Source organism: Leptonychotes weddellii, chromosome 1 (genome assembly GCF_054177405.1).
Source record: "Leptonychotes weddellii isolate Sample4059 chromosome 1, ASM5417740v2, whole genome shotgun sequence".
Lineage (NCBI taxonomy): Eukaryota > Metazoa > Chordata > Mammalia > Carnivora > Phocidae > Leptonychotes > Leptonychotes weddellii.
Genome location: NC_138369.1, coordinates 176,561,841 through 176,582,718, shown reverse-complemented (window position 1 = coordinate 176,582,718; position 20,878 = coordinate 176,561,841). Strand labels below are relative to the sequence as shown.

The 20,878-nt window shown below is 38.7% G+C and overlaps 1 protein-coding gene across 2 annotated transcripts; it reads left to right on the top strand.

Annotated features, from left to right (window-relative positions):
- Positions 1–44: 44 nt before the first annotated feature.
- MRPL39 (mitochondrial ribosomal protein L39) lies at positions 45–20,290 on the top strand. Of its 2 annotated transcripts, none has more exons than XM_081802301.1 (10): positions 45–178; positions 926–1,132; positions 3,137–3,276; positions 5,538–5,637; positions 6,626–6,693; positions 9,488–9,600; positions 12,233–12,298; positions 13,191–13,344; positions 16,937–16,984; positions 20,187–20,290. In XM_081802301.1, exons 1-10 carry the CDS (start codon positions 115–117, stop codon positions 20,232–20,234), a joined length of 1,008 nt encoding a protein of 335 aa, XP_081658427.1. In that variant the 5' UTR covers positions 45–114; the 3' UTR covers positions 20,235–20,290. The 2 variants fall into 2 exon arrangements, with proteins under 2 accessions (XP_081658427.1, XP_081658434.1); XM_081802308.1 differs by having other exon boundaries at positions 87–178; positions 862–1,132.
- Positions 20,291–20,878: the final 588 nt, after the last annotated feature.

Here is a 20,878-nt window from a genome sequence, read left to right as displayed (position 1 = left end):
GTCGGGACCGGAACAAAACTGTTCCACGGAACGCAGGGTGCGTGCTCAGAGTTTCCGGGGAGGAGGGCAGGAGAGGACCTGCGCGAGGCGGTTCCTACGGCGGCGAAGGAGGCAATGGCCCTGGGGATGAGGGGGCTGCGCCTCTGGCAGGCCGCCCCAGGTGGCCCGGCTGGCTGGAGTGAGTTTCAGCGGCGGTGGGGACGGAGAGCGAGGCTTGAAGGGTTATCTGCTCAGATGGGGCCTGAGGCGGGTCCTGGGAGGTCCCACGGGCTTGAGGGCAGAGGAGGGTCTTTCGGTCCCGGCTGTGGCGGCCGCCCCTCCCGGCCTGAGGGTCCAAACCTGGGGGTGCAGGGGGCACGGGGCCGCGGGGGGAGCTCAGGGCCCCTCTGGGGAGGAGCCCGCGTCCCGGTGCAAACATGTCCTTATTTTCCCGTTGGAGTACTCGTACTGGCTTTGTCAAATCCTCTCTGATTTAGGGTTTGGAAAATAAGCTCGGTATTTCTCGCTTTAGGTATTTATCGTTTTGGCGAGGGAGCTCCAGTCCCCTGGAGCTTTCTTGTCCTCAAGATCTTACAAAGCGACAGCTTTGTTCACCTTCCCAGTGACTGGTCTGACTTTGACTACTTCCTGGCTACTTTTTGCCTCTTGTTGTAAAGCACAGACTGGAATACGACAGAAAATCGGTGGGCAGTACAGATCTGATGGGGAAAGAGCAAAGTTGAAAGGTGTGGATCTGGGCTGGCTGCGGTTTTCTTCCGTTGGCGTTTTAATTAATCTTAGAAGGCGGTTTAAGTGGATCGCCGAGCGCATTTTGGCCAACGGCGTTTTACAGTTCTGTTGCCTCCCATTCTTTCCTCGTAGGAGGCTGGTGCGGGCTGGGGTATGCATTCTTCCACCGTTGATATTTCTTGTCACTTCCACCCAGGATTGATAGCAACATCGCCAGCTTCTCGGCTGTCACAGACAGAACTGATAGTGATGCAGAATGATCTCTTTAATAAAGAAAAGAACAGGCAGTTATCATTAACTCCTCGCACTGAGAAGATCGAAGTTAAACACGTTGGGAAAACCGACCCTGGCACGGTCTTTGTGATGAATAAAAACATTTCAACTCCCTATAATTGTGCTCTGCGTAAGTAGCAAATCAGGATCCAGTTTTGACTATTTCACATGAGCTGTGCGGAAGGACTGGCTCAGAGGAGGCAAGATTTGGTCATTGCTCCCTGAACTTAGAGAAGTTCTCCTTTATAGAGCTTCTTACTCTCTGTTCACTGTCTTTAACCCTTGAGGGTCCTGTGGGTCTTGAAACACTGGTCCTGTCATGCACAGGTTGTCCCGGGACTTGTTGAATCGGGCTGGGTTTGGGGTGCTGTAACTGTTCAGGCGCAAGGAGGCGGAGGTGTTACTGGTGCTCTTGCCGGTTTAGACAGCACTCTGGGGTGATGGTTCTCAGCAGAGGAATTTTGGGTAGAGGGACTGCCCTGGCTTCGGATGACCAGCTTTTTTGGCCGCCTTTTCCTTTCTAGCTCTTTATGGCCTACCTTCAATCTTATCTGCTTACCACTTGCCTCCTTGTGTGTTTGGTTTTTGTTCATACTCACGTGTGTGTAGTAAATGTGTAAGTGGAAATGTGCATGGGGTGAATGGGATGAGGGTCCAAGTATGTGTTGTGTTCATATTTTAAAGGAGGTAACTGTGCCCTCTGTGTGATTCGCTGTGTGAATGAAGGAAACAGGGCCTCTCTATAGATTATTTTTGATCAAAATGCTTTTAAAGTAGCTTTGATAGAACTGGTAATATTGAAATTTAGAAAGCTTCCAAAATAGATCTATACACCAGCATGCTCACTCATATATGTGACTAGCTGCATCGTTTAAACTTTTGGAAAACTCAGTAATGATTCCATTTAAGTAATTAACAATTTTAGTTAAAAGCTTAAGCTAGTGTATTACTCTGGATCTTCCTTTCCTTGGGCACTTGAAGTAGTACTTATGATCATTGTTTACTTGTTTTGTGAACATTTCTTTGCTGTGTGTTGGGCATTAGGATTACAGAGGAAGTTAAGACAAAGCACAGGTCCTTAAGGAGTTTTATACGTTTCACATGTAGAGATGAAGCCTGTGAGCACCCTCAGCACGACTCCTGTGCTGACACTTGTCATTCACACCTCTGATCGTTCCGTGCACTTTTGAGTACGTACTGTGCTGCAGGTGTGGTACTAGGTTCTGGATATACGAATGAGTGAGCAAAAACAGACCTGATCCCCTCTGTATGGAACTTACTCAGACCCTGTGCCTGTGCTTTGACCACTTCTGTGAGTAGCTGTGTCCTTGAAAAACATCTCATCAGGGTTGGAGTTGCACTTGCCTTCTGGTCAAAGAACAGACCAGAGCTGATTGGCTTATATGTGAATTCATACTGATAATTAAAAACTGTTTCCGGTATTGGGATGCCTGGGTGGCTCAGTCGGTTAAGCGGCTGCCTTCGGCTCAGGTCATGACCCTGGGGTCTTGGGATCGAGCCCCACGTCCAGCTCCCTGCTCAGTGGGGAAGCCTGCTTCTCCCTCTCCCACTCCCCTTGCTTGTGTTCCCTCTCTCGCTGTGTCTCTCTCTGTCAAATAAATAAATAAAATCTTAAAAAAAAACAAAAACAAAAAACTGTTTTCGGTATTTAACTTGAACAGGCCATGCTAGGGAAGTAAGAGGTGGTTTGGGAGCAAGACCCCAAACTCATTAGGACCAGATTTACTATGGATGTATATTTATATATTTTATCTTTTAAGTTGTGTGTGCACATATCCAAATATATCCATGATGCTGCTCTCTTAATATTTAAGTGTAGCTCTTGGAAAATTGTTTTACTACTTAATAATTGACAGATTAATTTGAAATTAGACTTAGCCTTAATGATTTTTATAAATGGTTTGGGCAATTTTGTTAAGAATACATTGGATGTGTTGGGTATTATTTTTTTTATTAGTTATAGATGTAAGATGTAAGACTTTTTTCTCCTGAAGGAAGTCATTGCAGAATCTTGCTTTTCTGTTGTTCTATTTCTTAATGTAGCATTTAAACATGTAACTTTTCACTTTGGGTTTTGTTAGATTTAGACCTTCGATCTATTTTAAATTCCTAGATTTAAGTGAGTGGTACTGCAGGAAGTCCATTCTGGCTCTTGTGGACGGACAGCCTTGGGACATGTATAAACCTTTGACCAAATCCTGTGAAATTGAATTTCTTACTTTCAAAGATCGTGATCCAGGAGAAGTGAATAAGGTATTTCTGCCTCTATGTTCTTTTTCTCCCCCCTAGTTTTTCTTCTTCTTCTTTTTTTTTATTTATTAAAATCTGTTTGCTACGGAGCCTGAAATGTGCAAATATGGCCAAGGTCAAATGTTGTAATGTACTAGATAATCAATGTTTTGTTTGTTAGATTAAGCATTTTCACAGTTCAAAAAAATCCTTGAACTTGTATTTTGGTTTTTTTTTTTTTTTAAAGATTTTATTTATTTATTTGAGAGAGAGAGAATGAGAGACAAAGAGCAGGAGAGGGGGAGGGTCAGAGGGAGAAGCAGACTCCCTGCTGAGCAGGGAGCCCGATGCGGGGCTCAGTCCCCGGACTCCAGGATCATGACCTGAGCCGAAGGCAGTAGCTTAACCAACTGAGCCACCCAGGCGCCCAAACTTGTATTTTGGTTTGAGAAAACTATATGACTTGTCTTTTATATTCATGTCTTTGTTCTACTAACATTTATTGATTACTCTCTATATTTCATTCCCTCTACTGCTTGAATTCAGCCTTTGATCATCATTGGATTATTTCGGTAACTTTTTAACTCTGCCTTCTGCCCCCATTTTTAATACTAAAGTCTTAATACTAGGAGTTTTATTAAGTGACATGACCAAGGATTGTGTCACTTTTTTCCCTACCTGGTAACTCTCAGGAATGACCTGAAAGTTATTCCCGTGCCTCTCCAGGCCCTGTGTGATCTGACAGCAGCTTGGCTTTCAAGCTTCACTTTCATGGGAGCTTTCCACTTCCTCTTTGTTCTGGCCACACTAGAGGACGTGGTCACTAATGGCTTAGGCTGTGTGAGCCTCCTGGCTTTTACTGATGTTCTCCTTCAACCCTGGGTGTTTTCTTTCCTCCCTGTTAAAATCCTGTTTCTCTTTTATAGTTCAGTTAAAGTGCTACCTGCTCTGTGGGATCTTGTCAGTTTCTTCTTGTCAGAATGAATCCCTCCTTTCTTTAGGGCTCATAGCACTTGGCTAATGTCTCTAGATACAACATTTTATATTTTATATTACATTTTAATATTGCCTTGCTATATGAACCGTTGAATGCATTGGATTCTTGGCTCTGTTAAGACAGGATGTCCGTTGTTGGACCTAGTCCTTGACTTACATGCAATAGGTATTCAATAAATACATGTTGAAATGAAACACTTAAGAAAATGATAGATACGATAATAATAGCTCACATCAAGGATTAATTATGTATCAGGCACTATCTTAGTTGATTTATAGGTATTAACTCATTTACTCTTCATAAAAATCCCATAAAAATGGATACTGTAATTCCCATTTTCCAGATAAATAAACGGAAGCAAAGAGAGGTTCAGCAGCTTGACCAAGCTTACCAGTTTAGGAAATAGTGGAGCCTGGATTTTAATCTAGGCATTCCGCCTCTGGAGTTCAACAGACATTAAAAACATTTAAGTAGGATAGATGAGGAGGTGCATTTTGCTACTTGCCTTCAAGGCCTGGGTCTGTAATTATTTTTAGTGTATGTTTATGTGGTTCTGTAGAATACATCCTGGAGCAGTTTCTGCTGCACACAACCAAGTGAGCCCACTTTTTTAGTCTCCAGATGTGGAGAAGAGCTTATGAAGGTCAAGTGCCCAGTTACAGTGGTGCCAGTATGGGACATAAGATGGGCAGGTCTGGTGCTGGACTTGTGTTTCTCTCTTCATGACTCTGATCAGGTCATTGCATGGATACCCATATTAGGCATGCCCATGGGTCAAATGTGCTGGTAAAATGAAAGCCCAATTAATAGTGAGGTTGCTTTGCTGTAAATATGAATAACTTGAGTGATTGCTATGTGATCTTAGGTAGAGGGTAGGAGTCATAAATTCTTAAAAGTTGAGTTTTTCCCTCTCTGTTATATGTGGTATAAACAGGTTTATAGTAATACATTTTTTTTTTTTTTAATTTTAGCACAAGTTTGTTAACAAGTTACCTTTATCTTGGGTTAAAGATAAAGTTGCTACCAGATAGTAAAACTGTCTATTGTTTGACAAACATTATAGTGTGTGATATCTTGCACAGAAACACCACTAACAGCACAAGTTGGTGCTTCATTCTTTTGTGCTTTTTGCTTGGGAGAGGTAATGTCATGGCCTCATGTTCACTATTGCTACATGCTGAGGATGGACAAATAGTTCCTAAGTCAAAAGTCAATCTAAATTTTAATACTGAAGAAACGTTAGTGAATCTTACTGTGTATTATGTTTGTGTGTATTTTATTTTTCTAGGCTTACTGGCGTTCTTGTGCCATGATGATGGGCTGTGTGATAGAGAGGGCATTCAAAGATGAATATGTGGTCAGTTTGGTCAGAGCTCCCGAAGTTCCTGGTAATGTACACACACACACACACACACACACACACACACACATATTTTTGTAATCCTTGAGTAGTTTGGTACCTATTTTTGGTATTTTATAGAGCTTCTTTTTTTTTTGAGCTTATGTCTAATTTTATGTAATATAAATTACTGTCATATATATGTTCCTTTTATAATGGGTAACAAAATCCATCTTATTGAATTATTGGAGGTCAGTAATTACATAATGGAATTCGAGGAGAATGTTTCTCTTGAATATGAATTTCATGTAATTACATTGTCTCGGTGTCTGTTTCCTACCACTTTAAGCATGTATTTCTAAATCAAATGTGTGAAGGAGGAGGAAATGAGAGTATAAATAGAATTCTGGAGAAAGCTATGTTTAGGTGGCACCATTTCACCAGAAATGTCTATGACTCTGGAGAGGAACCATTTTGGGGAGATGGAAGAGTTCACACACACTCTTTGTAATTTTGGTAGAACTAGGATTTTGCATCAGTATGTACAGTAAGATCACATTTGTAATTTTTAAAAAAATATAGAAGTATATATACCAAAAATATTTAAAAAGCTCAATGAATGATTCTAAGAAGAGCAAAACAACAAAAATGAAGAAGCTTAGAAGACATTAAAAAAGAAATTCAACATTTTATGTCCATTTAGTCATTCATCTACATATTAAATATCTCATGCTTTTGGAATTTTTATGTCTAGTAACTATTTGAAATCTCTATAGTGATAATATTCTGGAAGCAAACATGAATGTTTAAAAACATACTAGTGATTTTGGGTTAACAAAAGGTGAGTTAGTTTTTTGGGTGGGGGAAAGTTGGTAGAACTCTGTCAAGAGCTGGGATAATGGTTACAGTTTTATAATTTGTAGAGTTGAGAGAGATTGCTGGCCCTTCATTTTATGGTCTAAATATTCCATTGTTGCCAATAAGTCCCTCTACCATAACAGATTTGACTTTGCCTTTCATTTTGGTTGGATTTACAGTAATCTGTGGAGCCTTCTGCTATGATGTAGTTCTGGATAAGCGACTTGATGAGTGGATGCCAACAAAAGTAAGTATAGTGTTTGGAATATTAATTTTAGAATCTGTGCCTTTCATTGTTAGAATGATTCCTACATTGTTGAGTGATACTGCATGTTGAGAATATTTAATTTAAAAGACCCTACTTACCTACCTACGTACCTACCTGTGTTGTTGCTTTTTCAGTGAATTCAAGATAGAGGCAGATAATGGGCGTATTCACAATGTGGTCAGTTGTATGGAAGCTTTGTGTTCTGCTTGAAGTACTTTCTTCCTGGTACTGTTCATTCTATTTCTTAAGATAGTGGTTTTCAAGATGCCCAGAATATAAAATATAGAAGCTTAATCATCTTGGTTGATGTGGTGGTGCGAGCCTGGAGATTTACTTTCTTGGATCCTCTGAGCACAATTTGAAAACCACTGCCCTAAACCATTTTAGCCTGTTGCATACTGTGAGATCTCCCTATATACAAAGCTTACCTTGAGAGGAGGGATAGAGGGTAGAGGATAGAGTGAATTAAGAATCAGACTTTGACAAAGCTAACTCAAATAGCAACAAACTAGACTCTTGGTGAATGATCTGATTGTGTAGTAAGTGTTCTTCTTGTTGGTCTGGCAATTGGGTAACACCTGGCTAACAAGGAAGTTCTAGATCCGATGCCCTGTCAGGAGGGTGTGCTGATGACTTTCAAATGTCAAGCCTAGAAATTCAGTTATCACTGGGGAGAAGAGGCAAATGCCTGATTCTTAAGCAAAACTGTATGTCCTACAGATTGGAAGTCTGGAGATCAGAAAAGGAAAGGTGATGTACCATACCATTTTATCAATGCTACTGTGTACATTTTTTTTCACATTTTAATATCTCTGAAAAAAAATGTGTCTTACAGTAGATAGCATGTTATAATTGGTAGTGTTTTTTCCTTAGTGGTACATTTTCGATTTAGTGAAATATTGTAGTTCCTTATTGCAAAATTTTGGAGTCAGTACAGATCCAGGTTTAAATTCTGGTTTTGGAAGTTATTTCTTGTATAATCCTGCTCAAATTGCTTAATATCAGGAGAGAGGAGGGAAAGAGGAAGGAACAAAGAGAGAAAGGGAGAGAGGGGAGAGGGATGCAGGGAAGGTATGGGAACTTTTTCTTAGTGATCTCTGAACTCATGTCAGTATAAGTTCTTTTTCAGATATGCCCTCAGATTTAAGAAAGGATTCTCGCTTTGTTGGGGGAGTTAAGTAAAAACTAATAAGATCAAGATTCAGTTCTCATTATCTATGAAACTTGCTGCCTCCTTTTCCTTTTTTTAAATACAAAACTTTATTTTTTTTTTTTAAGATTTTATTTATTTCTTTGACAGAGAGAGAGAGACAGGAGAGAGGGAACACAAGCTGGGGGAGCGGGAGAGGGACAAGCAGGCTTCTGGCCGAGCAGGGAGCCCGATGCGGGGCTCGGTCCCAGGACCCCGGGATCATGACCTGAGCTGAAGGCAGACGCTTAACGACTGAGCCACCCAGGCGCCCTGAATACAAAACTTTAAATAAAAAAGAAATGTACTAGCTAATTGCGGGCACCATGGGGTTGGGTGGACCATTTAGAAAAAGTGGTGGAGAGTTACATTCAAGTAACAGTTGTATAAAATCATGAATGTGGATTTGTTATATAATAAATTGTCCCTTTAAGAATGGAGAAGAGTCATTTCATGCAAAAAAAATCTAATAGGGGGCGCCTGGGTGGCTCAGTTGGTTAAGCGACTGCCTTCGGCTCAGGTCATGATCCTGGAGTCCCGGGATCGAGTCCCGCATCGGGCTCCCTGCTCGGCAGGGAGTCTGCTTCTCCCTCTGACCCTCCTCCCTCTCATGCTGTCTCTCATTCTCTCTCTCTCAAATAAAATAAATAAAATCTTTAAAAAAAAAAAAAATCTAATAGGAAGCTTATGGAAAGAATTTTATTACAAAAATTACTTGCGTAACAGTGCTTGGTCTTTTCTGTATTAGTAATGATTTATAATATGAAAACTCAATTACAGTTTTTATTAGAAGTCTCATAAATACTGTTAATATGTACTAATCAATCATTTTAATTGCATAAAAAGGACTTTTCATTAAACAGGAATTTTTAATATTAGATGTATGCTGTATTTTGGGCAGGGCCAATGATGACATTACGTTTCCTGGTAAAACGTTCTGAATGACATAAACAATAATTTTTTTCCCTGTTCATTTAAAAAAGCTTAGTTTCACTCACAATGTAAGCACATTTTTGTATCTTTCTTTTTATTAGCATTTTTTTTTTTTAAGATTTTATTTATTTAGTTGACAGAGAGACATAGAGAGAGGGAACACAAGCAAGGGGACTGGTAGAGGGAGAAGCAGGCCTCCCGCGGAGCAGGGAGCTCGACGTGGGGCTTGATTCCAGGACCCTGGGATCACGACCTGAGCCGAAGGCAGACGCTTAATGACTGAGCCACCCAGGCACCACTTTATTAGCATTTTTAATTGCATCCTGTTTTAATAAACTATAAGGTTGTAAAATTTGGATAAAATGTTTATTAAGATTTCTTTGTAGGATTATCTTTAATAATTATAGGCTAATATTTTAATTACAAGTAAATTACAAGTTTCATAGTTTGTAGAGTTGAGATAAATTGCTAACCCTACCTTTTAAGGTCTAAATATTTAATTGTTATAAATTAATAACTTTCTTTCCTAACAGATTTGCTTTTGCTTTTTCTTTTAGTTGGATTTATAATATTTAGCATACAATGTTATCTGCCTTATGGAGAAATGCTTTTAAGTCAATTGTTAAAAAAGTTAATACTTTTATTTTGAAGGAGAACCTCCGTTCCCTCACGAAAGATGCTCACACTTTAATTTATAAAGATCTTCCATTTGAAACTCTGGAAGTGGAAGCAAAAGTGGCATTAGAAATATTTCAGCACAACAAGTAAGTGTTGGCTTCCTTGGAAGTGAGATTCAACCTCCCAAAGTTATATGTAATGAAGAAAATTCAGCTCTTAAGAATCTTTATATCTGATGTATCTAAGATCTCTTTTTCTGTACTAGCCTATTTACTTTGGTTCATCTCATAATTTATTTCACAGAGAAAAAACCTCCCCCCACCTTCGATAATTCTCTCAGTTTGTCTTGCTTCTCTGTTTCTTTGGCCAGAGAAGTCCTTTAGTTCACAGCAACCCCAAGGTGTGTTTCCCCTTTTTCCTCCCATCATCAGGTGATAGCATACACGGAACTGTGTTATTTTGTTCATTGGGCAGCCGTTCCTTCTCACCCTCCTACTCTTGAAATGACAGGAGTGAGATGGAGAATACCAGTGCTCTGGAGGGAGCTAACCGCCAAAATAAAACATTCACACAGCCAGGGCTTAGTCTTCTGCACCAGAAGTATCCATCTGGTGGATTTTCTTTGCCAACATTTTAAATCCTCCCTGGGTCCTCAGTTCCCTTTCTCACTTCTACTAATTGTAACAAAATAAGCTATATTTTAATATTAATCTAATTGAAATTAGAACTAAGTAGGGAAATCTGCATTGCAAAAAAATAACATAGATACTAGATTCTGAAGACAGAATAAGTCCCTGCAAATTGTTCAAGGTTATGGATCGGAATTTCTTTAGGTATTTATAAATTGAAATATAAGTTCTCATAGGGATAGTTTATAATATTTCACATATCCTGGAACCAGTGTACTTAGAAAGCAGTAGGAATGTACTAGTTTAACTGAACTGGACTGCAGATAGTTCTGTAGAACCAAACCACTGTTGATTCTGTAAGAAAATTCCTTGTATTATTGGAACATATCAGCACACTTCCTGTGCTACAATTCTGGGGTTGTGCTATCCAAGAGATACAATGTAAGCCATCTACATAACTAGATTTTCTAGTAGCTACATTAAAAAAGTCAAAAGAAAAGGTGAAGTTAATTTTAATAATACATTTTATTTAAACAGTGTATCTAAAATGTTATTTCAGCATGTAACCAATATTACAAAATTGATGTTACTTTATAGTTTTTCATGCTAAGTCTTCAGAATCTGTGCTCTTAAGGCACATTTCAGTTAGGGCTAATTACATTTAAGTGCTCCGTAGCTACCATAGTGTACTCTAGATGTTCATTCCATGAGATTTCCCATTCCCTCCAACCCACTTTCCAGGTCTAGGAGGGCTTGTAGGAAAGTTAATTGAATGTATGGAAGGAGGTGTAGGGATGGTTTGGGGCAAGTTTGAGGGGACAGAGAATTTTGGATGGTTGAAGGTAGATCAGTGATTGGGCCTTTCTGCTGCAGGGGGAGCCTTAAGTGGCTTTGACTCCCAGGGGACAGGTACATCTCTTAGAGGTGGGTCAAGAGGGACAAATATTTAAGGGAACTGGCTCCCTTAATAATGTATGGGGGTTTGGGGCGCCTGGGTGGCTCAGTTGTTAAGCGTCTGCCTTGGGCTCAGGTCATGATCCCAGGGTCCTGGGATCGAGCCCCGCCTCAGGCTCCCTGCTCCGCGGGAAGCCTGCTTCTCCCTCTCCCATTCCCCCTGCTTGTGTTCCCTCTCTCGCTGTGTCTCTCTGTCAAATAAATAAATAAAGTGTTTAAAAAAAATGTATGGGGAGCTTTGGCAGAAGGGGTGTGGCAGTAAGTAGATGTTGTCCTGTGAACGAATGCTTCCCAACCTTGCCATACACCCACCTAATATTTGTTTAGCTTTGGGGTAAAGAGACAGGGCTCTTAGTGAGTGGTAAAGTTATGATCTGAACCTGGGCTGTGCAGTTCCATCTGTGCTATTAGCTGTAGTGACAGGATTGGGTGGATTTGAGAAACATTTAGGCAGTAGAATTGACATGACTTGGCAATGAATTGGATGGAGGGGGTGTGGCAGGAGAAGCAGGAATCAAGGAAATCTATGAAGTTTCTCACTCAGACATGTGGGTGGTTGGCGGTGTCATTTACTAAGCTAGGAAACTCAGGAATAAGAATACATTTGGTGGGAAAAGAAGGAGTAAGTTTTTGTTCTGTTTGAGAGTTGCAGAGTGTAAGATACTTGTGGAACAGTCTAGTAGGTGTTCAGGAGGGTCTTATTTCAGGGCTCAGAAGAGGGATGTGGATTAGAAGCTGAACTGTGGAAGAGAGGAACGCAGAAGTGGGAATTAAAGCTGTGCATGTCAAGGAGCTAGCCCAGGGAGGATGTTTGGTGAAAAGAGGCTGTAGGACAGGTCCCCCGGAGGGTGGAGAAGGGGAAGAGTGGCCAGAGAGTTAAAATAACAAGCAGTAGGGAGTGTCAAGGAAGCCGGTGGAAGAGACCACTTGGAGAGACGGGGGTGAGCAGTGGAAATAAGGACAGGAAGGTATCCGTTATGTTCAAACCAGGGAGGTACCTAGGGCTTTGGGGAGAACAGTTTGGTGGAGTTGTGAGGCTGTGGCCAGACTGAAGGACATGAGGCGTGAAGGGGAGGCTCCAAGTGTAAACCCCTCTTTAAAAAACTATGGCTAAAGAGGAAGAGAAAGGGAGGGGTCCTTAAACTCCTTTTTGTGTATTTAGAAGTAAAACTTTTTTTTCTTTGCTGCTTTTTAGGTACAAAACAGATTTCATAGAAGAGAAGGCATCTCAGAACCCTGAGAGAATAGTTAAGCTACACAGGTAAGTAAAAATAAATTGGCTGTCATGCTAATTTATAGGAAGACTTAGCTTTATTGTTACCCGGATGTAGTGTATGACTGAAAAAAATGAATTTGTACCCTAATTTGTTATTCTTATTACCTTATTTTCTGTTGCTTTGTTCATTGTTTTGGTATGGTAGTAACTGGAAGATTTAAATTATCTTCAGGAGCAGTTGTGTTTTCTGTTCCTCATTTTATTGTTTGTTATTTTTATTTCTGCATTTCAAGAGTTAAAAACCATTGTTTAAGTTAATTTTGAAAGTGGGCAAAATATGCATTGCTATGAATTGAACATAATTCATGTGTATGTACAAATATGAATACTGACTAATTACTACTTACGTTACATATAAGTAAGTAGAATAGGAATGTGCTTTCTGATACAGGGATGAGGGAGGTATGACAATGCATAATGCATATGCAGAAGTGACTCCATGACCTGTATCTTTTTTCTCAGCCTCATGTTTTCTTGATTCAGAGTTAAGTTTTTTTCTTCTACAAAGCTGCTCTTTGGACAATCTGTCGTATACACTGAGTTCCTAACTCTATTACAATGAGTTGTTATAAGGTTGTAGGTGATCAGTTTTAGACATTGGATTCACTCGATAGCATGATGTGTTCAGTGATCTTAATAATCTCTCTAAAGTTTTATCAATGCTAATAAAGAACAAGGTTCACTTGACTTTAATTTTCATAGTTTTAGCCTCTTCACTTGAGGTTGTTGTGTCAGGAGCAGTAGAGACTGAATAGAGCCACATGGAATGTTATTGATTAGGGACATTGTCCCAAAGAGAATTAATAGATTTTTTTCCAAACTACTGTAAATGGTTTGATTTTGAGGTTTTATTTGTTTGTTTTTAAAATCAAATCAGGTTTGGTGACTTCATTGATGTGAGTGAGGGTCCTCTTATTCCAAGAACAAGTATTTGTTTCCAGTATGAAGTGTCAGCGGTTCACAATCTTCAAGCCACCCCGTTGAGTCTTGTACGAAGATTCCAGGGTCTGTCTTTACCTGTACACTTAAGAGTAAGTAAAGCTGGGTGCCTGGGTGGCTCAATTGGTTAAGCGACTGCCTTCGGCTCAGATCATGATCCTGGAGTCCCGGGATCGAGTCCCACGTCGGGCTCCCTGCTCAGCAGGGAGTCTGCTTCTCTCTCTGACCCTCCCCCCTCTCATGCTCTCTCTCTATCTCATTCTCTCTCTCAAATAAATAAATAAAATCTTTAAAAAAAAAAAAAAAAAAAGAGTAAGTAAAGCTTAAAGTTTCAGGACGTCCAGTTTGGGCGTGGGTGTGATTCTGGTCTTGATTTATACCAATTTGAAGGACATACATTTTAATTTTCATTTAAGTTGTGTGACACTAATACTTTGTAAATTCAGGTTTATGATAAAAATAATTTTCCCCGGAATGTAAACTGATTTAGTTGAAAAAGTTGAATCAGACTGAGATAGTAATTTTAATTTTTCAAATTAGTATAGGGGAGGAGGGTGCATTGAGGATTATTAGAGTGCATATTGGTAAGCCCTTCTGGAATCTCTTTTGAATTTAGGTTTGGCAGGCTCTTCTCCCTAATTTTCCTAATCTATTCATGACCCAGAGTCTGTTATTTTCCATATTGTTCCCACCCCTCGTTAATGCTTTTTTTTAAATTCAACTTTGGATTTTCAGATAATTCAAAATCTGTGTAGATTTCACAGCCAGAGTATGGACATTGACATAATGAGGATGCAGTACAATTTCTTTACAAGGCTCTCACCTGTTGGCCCTTTATAGGTACATCCACTCTCCTCTGCCCCACCCCCACCTCCTTACCCCTGGCAACTACTAGTCTGTTCTCTGCTCCTACAAATTTTCATTTCAAGAATGTCATGAATGGGATCATACATTATGTAATCTTTGGGGATTGGCTTTTTTCTCTCAGCATAATTCTCTGAGGATTCATCGAAGTTGTTGTGTATATCAATAGTTGGTTCTTTTTTATTGCTGTGTAGTATTCTGTGGTATGGACCTACTGTGTATTGTTTAACCATTCACCTGTTAAAGGATATTTGGGTTGTTTGTAGTTTTTTGGCTATTATGGATAAAGCTGCTATGAACATTTGTGTACAGGCTTTTGTGAATATATGTTTTCATTTCTCTGGGATAAATGCCCATGAGTACAATTGCTGGGTCATACGGTAGGCACATACTTAGTTTTTTAAGAAACTATCAAACCGATTTCCAGAGTGACTGTACCATTTTACCATTCCCACCAGCAATGTGTGAGTAATCAGTTTTTTGATCATTGCCAGCATTTGACATTGTCACTATTTTTAGCCATTATGATAGGCTTGTAGTGATTTCTCACTGAAGTTTTAATTTGCATTTTCCTATTGGCTAATTGTGTTGAACATCTTTCCATGTGTTTATTTGCCATTTGTATATCTTTTTTGGCAAAAGTCTGTTTATGTTTTTTGCTTATGTTCTAATTGGATTGTTTGTTTTTTTTTACTGTTGAATTTTGAGAGTTTTTTTCCTAGTGTATTCTGGCTACTAGTCTTTTGTTAGGTATGTAGTTTACATATATTTTCTCTCTGTCAGTAGTTTGTCTTTTCATCCTCTTAACAAAAGATCAGAAGTTTTTAATTTTGATGAAGTCCAGTTTATCAGTTTTTCTGTTTATGGATCATGTTTTTGGTGTTAATTCAAATAATTCTTGGCCTGGACCTAGATCCCAAAGATTTTTTCCCTTTCCCCCCCCCAAAAGTTTCATAGTTTTATAGTTTTATATTTCAGTCTGTGGTCCACTTTGTGCTAAATTCTGTATAAGGTGTGAGATTTAGGTTGCAGTTCATTTTTCTTGCCTATACATGTCAAATTGCTCCAGCATCATTTGTTAAAGAGGCTATCCTTCCTCCATTAAGTTGCTTTTGTACCCTTATTAAAAATCATTTTTAAAAACCATATCTGTATGGTTCTATTTATGGGTTCTCTATTCTGTTCCATTGATTTGTGTGTCTGTCCTTCTGCTGGTATCACAGTCTTGATTACTGTAACAGTAAACAGTTCTTGAAATCAGGTAGAATAATTCATTCCATGTTATTATTTTAAAAAATTGCTTAAATTATTTTAGGTCCTTTGCCTTTTCATTTAATTTTAGGATAATCTTTCTGTATTGACAAGTCTTACTGGAACTTTGATAGGAATTGTATTAAACCTATATATAAATTTGGGGAGAATTGGCATCTTTACTAAATTGTATCTTCTAGTCTTTGAACATAGTATATTTTTTATTTAAACTCTTCATCTCATTCATCAACATTTTGTACTTTTTAGCATTTGTCCTTGACATGTTTGATTTTTCTCCACGTACCTGTTTCCTTTCCTAGCTTTCTGCATTTCAGTAAATGACACCATCATCTACTTAGCTGTGAGGTAATCCTTGATTCTGTTTCCCTCCCATCCATACTCCATCCCATTCATCATCAAGGCATTTAAACTCTTAACTCTGAAACATGCCCTGAGTCCCTCCATTGCATAGCATCCCATCTGCTACCACCACCCTTTCCAAGCCCCTCTTACTCTTCACCCCTTCCTTGCTTTCACTCTGCCCCCCGAAGCACATTCCCTACTTAGTAGCCAAAAGGACTTTTTCATATACAAATCAGATCACATAATCCCTTTGCCCTAAACATTCCAGGGGCTTCTGATAAAAATCCCAACCCTGTATCTTGTCTCACAAAGCCCCACATTATCTGGCCCCTGCCTGCCTCTCTGACGTCTCACACGACTTTCTCCATCATCCACTGTCTTCCAGCCACACCGTAGGGTCTGCACCAGCTGTCCATTCTGCTGGAGTCAGGTGTGGTTTTCCTTTTAAACATACAACACTGCTCTTTTCTCCAGAAGGGCTTACACGTGCATATAGTAATTTTACCTTTTATCATAGATTTTACCAGGTCGTTCAGTGTGATGTAGTCACTGGCCCACCCATATCCCTCAGTATCACCTTTAAATGACTTAGTAAAATTGATGCGGTCCTTAATGCATTTTACACAGTTTTCATCTGTGCATTCTGAGAATCCCCAACTATATAAAATTTTTAAGGATTAAGTAAATTGGTTCTATGATTTTACTATTTTCTACATTAGTTTTTACTTGTTCTTTAGGTAATTTGCTAAATCCTCTAGAACTGCCATTTCAGCGTGAAGATGTCACCATTGGTCACCATCGGTTCTTGATGAACCTCTCCTTGTGATTGCTAGTGATTTGAAGAATGACTTCTAGTTTGTTGAAAATGGCTATTTAAGGAAAGAACTACAGCCCATGGGAAAGTGGGGCAGAGTTTTGCTTCCCATTAGAAGGAATGCTGTCTGTGATGGTAATGATTAGGAAGGACAGAAGAGGAAGAATGGCATTTTCAGTGCTTAATGTCAGTTTTTCTTACATGCCAAACAAAGCAGCTGTCCCGTAAAGTACCTTTCCCCCTACTCGAATCTACTTTTGTAACTGCTTAGCCTCATTAGTACTGCCTGACTTCTTATGTATTTGTTTTGTTTAAAACCTATATAAGACTCATTTCCTTTTATTTTAACTTTATTGCTTTATTTAATTCATAGTGAATCTTTTCTTTTCAAGGCACATTTTACGATATGGGATAAGCTGTTGGGAAGATCTCGGAAAATGGTAAGTGTTTTTTGACAGCTAATGAGTACTGTTCCATGAAGAAATTTTTATTGGAATCAGGCAACAATACAACAATAAATAAAAAAGGGAAGAAAAGAAAATGAAAGAAAAAAGTAACTAATTGTCTCAATAGCTAAAGCAGTGTTATAGTTGGTGAGCCCAGTAGTATCTTGGCAAGAGAAGAGTTGTAATTTGGCCTTTCTCCTGTTTTTGTTTGTTAATATCATGGAAATGATACTGTGGAACTTGAAGAAGAAGAATACTGCTTTATAGTAGTAATAGATCTTAGTGGGTCCAGTGGTGTTAATTAGGTCTTTGGTAATTTTTTTGTAAACTAAATGAGCATTGAGAGATTAAGATTTGTCAGATATATTTTAAAAATGCCTTGACTTTTGGTTGACATATTAAATGTGCAAATGTCCTGAAAAACAGTATTTGAGTAAGTTACTTGTGTTTTGTAGTTCATTCTGTGTCATTAGCATTTAGATTTCACAAGTAGGAATGATTATATTTCTTGACCTATTTTATCCCTATTTACTCTTTCATAGGCTAAGTGCTCATCCTTTACTTACATTATCTGATAGCTGTTCCATTTAATCTGGCCATGAACCCTTCCTAGTCATCCTAATTTTCTACTCTAGTCAAGTTTGCAAACGTACATCAAACTTTTTCTTTTCTCTCCTTTTTTTTTTTTTTTTAAAGATTTTATTTATTTATTTGAGAGAGAGAGAGAGCACAAGTAGGCAGAGAGGCAGGCAGAGGGAGAGGGAGAAGCAGACTCTCCACTGAGCAGGCAGCCTGATGTGGGGCTCGATCCCAGGACCCTGGGATCATGACCTGAGCTGAAGGCAGACGCTTAACTGACTGAGCCACCCAGGTGCCCCTAGTTTGCGGTCTTATATCACTTTATTTTTTCCCAGCTTTACTGAGATATAATGGACATATAACGTTGTGTAAGCTTAAGATGTACATTGTAATGATTCGATATGTGTATGTATTGCAAACTAATTACCACGGTAAGGTTAGTTAGCATATCCATCACCTCACAGAGTTACATATTCTGTGTGTGTGTGGTGAGAACTTTTAAAATCTATTCTCTTAGTAACTTTCAAATATATGATATTAGCATTGTTAACTCAGACTTATTTTCAAGTTTGTTTATTCACGGCAGTTTTTCTGTTTGGACTCTGTGTCTGTTTCTCCTCCTGTCTATGAATGAATACATCCTACTCATTCTTCCGTACCTCATCCAAGTCTTACTGTCCTCATGAAACATTTGCAAAGTAATCTCTGAACAAATATCCATTCTTACAATTTCCACTTGATTATATACCTCCTCATATGGTTTTCCAATTGTTTTTGCTAGTACATTTACATTCAGTCTGTTAACCCATTCAGGGATTATTATGTATGTATCATGCCAAATTTTGAGCCCAACCTTTGGTATATGGGTTAGCTGGTAAGTATTTATTGATTATTTTTTATGATGATGTACAAACCTAGTCTTTATTAATGAATTTACAGATAAAATTTATTTTTGAGGCACTTAGTCTAGATTACATGTAATTTTCTCATGAAAAGAAAGTATTTTTGAATGGATAGAATAATTTTGTCTCTTTGGTCACAATCATTTTATTATTTATTTTTAATTTATATATTCAAGTATGACTAACACACAGAGTTATATTAGTTTCAGGTGTACAATATAATGATTCATCAATTCTGTACATTTCTCAGTGCTCATCACTATTAGTGTGCTCTTAGTCCCCTTCACCATAATGATCATTTTAGATTAGGAAACTAGAGAAGAAATGAGTATATAATAAATGTAGGAAAATAGTAGAGGAAGTAGCCTAGAGTATATAATACGAATCAGTGAGTAGCTTTTTTGCAACATTTATTCTGGTTCGGTTTCCTCCTTCTGTCCATTTTATTTGTTTGAAGGGAGTAGGTTAAACATATGGTTCGTTGATTCAGATGTCTGTTATGTGCCAGGAGCTGTAGGTACAGAAATGAACAAAACCTACTTACTGGCCTCAGGGAAGTTACTTTAACGGATAACTAGACTTGGAAGCAGACAGTTGGGTGTACATGTGGAGTTCTGGCATACAGCAAAGGACCCAAACCAAGCTGGCGGGTTGGTTAAAGAAGGTTTCCAGGGATTGGTGTTGCTTAAGCCGGCTGGAGAGGATGACTAAAGTGGGCCCGGCAAATAATTTGCTTGGGGAGAGGTTGGTGGATGTCTCAGAGGAAGCTGCTTGACTAGAGGGGTGGAGGAATGGAGAGCGTGATGAGTATAAGATGGGTCTGAACGTACAGTCTTATGTAGGGTGGGTGATGAGTTCAACAAAGTCTGTTGGAAATAACATATGAAGGGCTTGTCTTCCATGATACAGAATTTACATTCCCCTCCTGGAGGTGATTGGGGGTCACTGGGGAATCTGAAAAAGGAAGTAAACTATGGGTCAGCTGTTCATGTTTAAAAGCTTACTCTGGGGCAGCGTGGAAGAAAGCTGTGACTTAAGCCAGCAGTCCTGTTAAAGGGATAGAAGGTGGTGAGATCCTCAAGTTCAGGTGTTGCAGTGAGAGCCACTTGGGTAGAATTAGTAGGACTGTGGATTGAATATGCACATAAGAGAACCATGGATTCCCAAATGGCAGGTGTGGACAGCTGGGTAGAGACCTTCACTGAGATAGATGATGCTGGAGGTGTGGTGGGTGTCGGGGTGGTGAGGAGTAAGTATAGCTGTTTGATGTGTTTAAGTGTCACAGAATAGAAATATGGATGTACAGATACCTGTTTCTGCTAAACCTGTAATATACTATATTTAAAATAGAATTATACCTCCCAAGAAAATCTGTTGATTTAAGATACTGTGTTACAGCATTGCTGGTATTTTTCTAACATGAATGATTTCATTTTGTAATTGAAAAATAAAATGACAAACTGGAGAAGCCTAGCTATATGCTTCAGATTATATTTTTAATGAAATTGTTGTACTTTACTTGATAATTTATATTGGGAACCTGGCCTTGTATGTTTTCTTCTTTTTCTGCTTAACTTCCTATAATAATTACTAATAAAGGAGAAAGACCAAGGGTCATTATAGGAGAAGGACTGTGGAATGATTTAAAATGGTGGGCTAAGGGTAAAACTAAAAGTGGTTATTATTAGAAAATTAAAGTATTTATGTATTTACAGGTAACTGAAGATCAAACTAAACCTACAGAGGAAAGTGCATCGGCCTAGTAACTTCCTAAAATTTAAATATGTATAGTAAATTAAAATAAAAGTTTTCTATGAAATATTCGTGTGTGCTTCTAAAGATTAACTGTTGGGGCACCAGGGTGGCTCATTTGGCTGGGCGTCCCCCTCTTGGTTTTGGCTGAGGTCATGATCTTGGGGTTGTGGGATCGAGCCCCGTGTCAGGCTCAGTACTCAGCATATGGGCTCTGTGCTCAGCGTGGAGTCTGCTTGGGATTCTTTCTCTCACTCTGCCTCTGCCCCTCCCCTTCCTTGAGTACTCCCTCTAAAATAAATAAATAAATCTTTAAAAAAAAATTGTCTTTTTTCTCCCTTAGATTTATACTGATGTTTATTTTTTCCTCTTTATTATTATTATTATTATTTTTACTTTTTACTTTCTAAAGGTTAAAACAACTTACACTGTTCACAGTAAAAATTTTATGCAGAAACAACCCTGTTCTCTCTGACTCCCCAGATATGACACTTTGACATGTTTTCTCTGTTCAGTCCCTTTTCCTACGTGTATAAACATATATGTACAAATATAAATGAAATCTTTTAAAAACATAAAGGATCATACTAGTTTCCATTTTTGTTATTTTATTTTTTATTTTTTAAATTTTTATTGTTAATCACCATACATTACA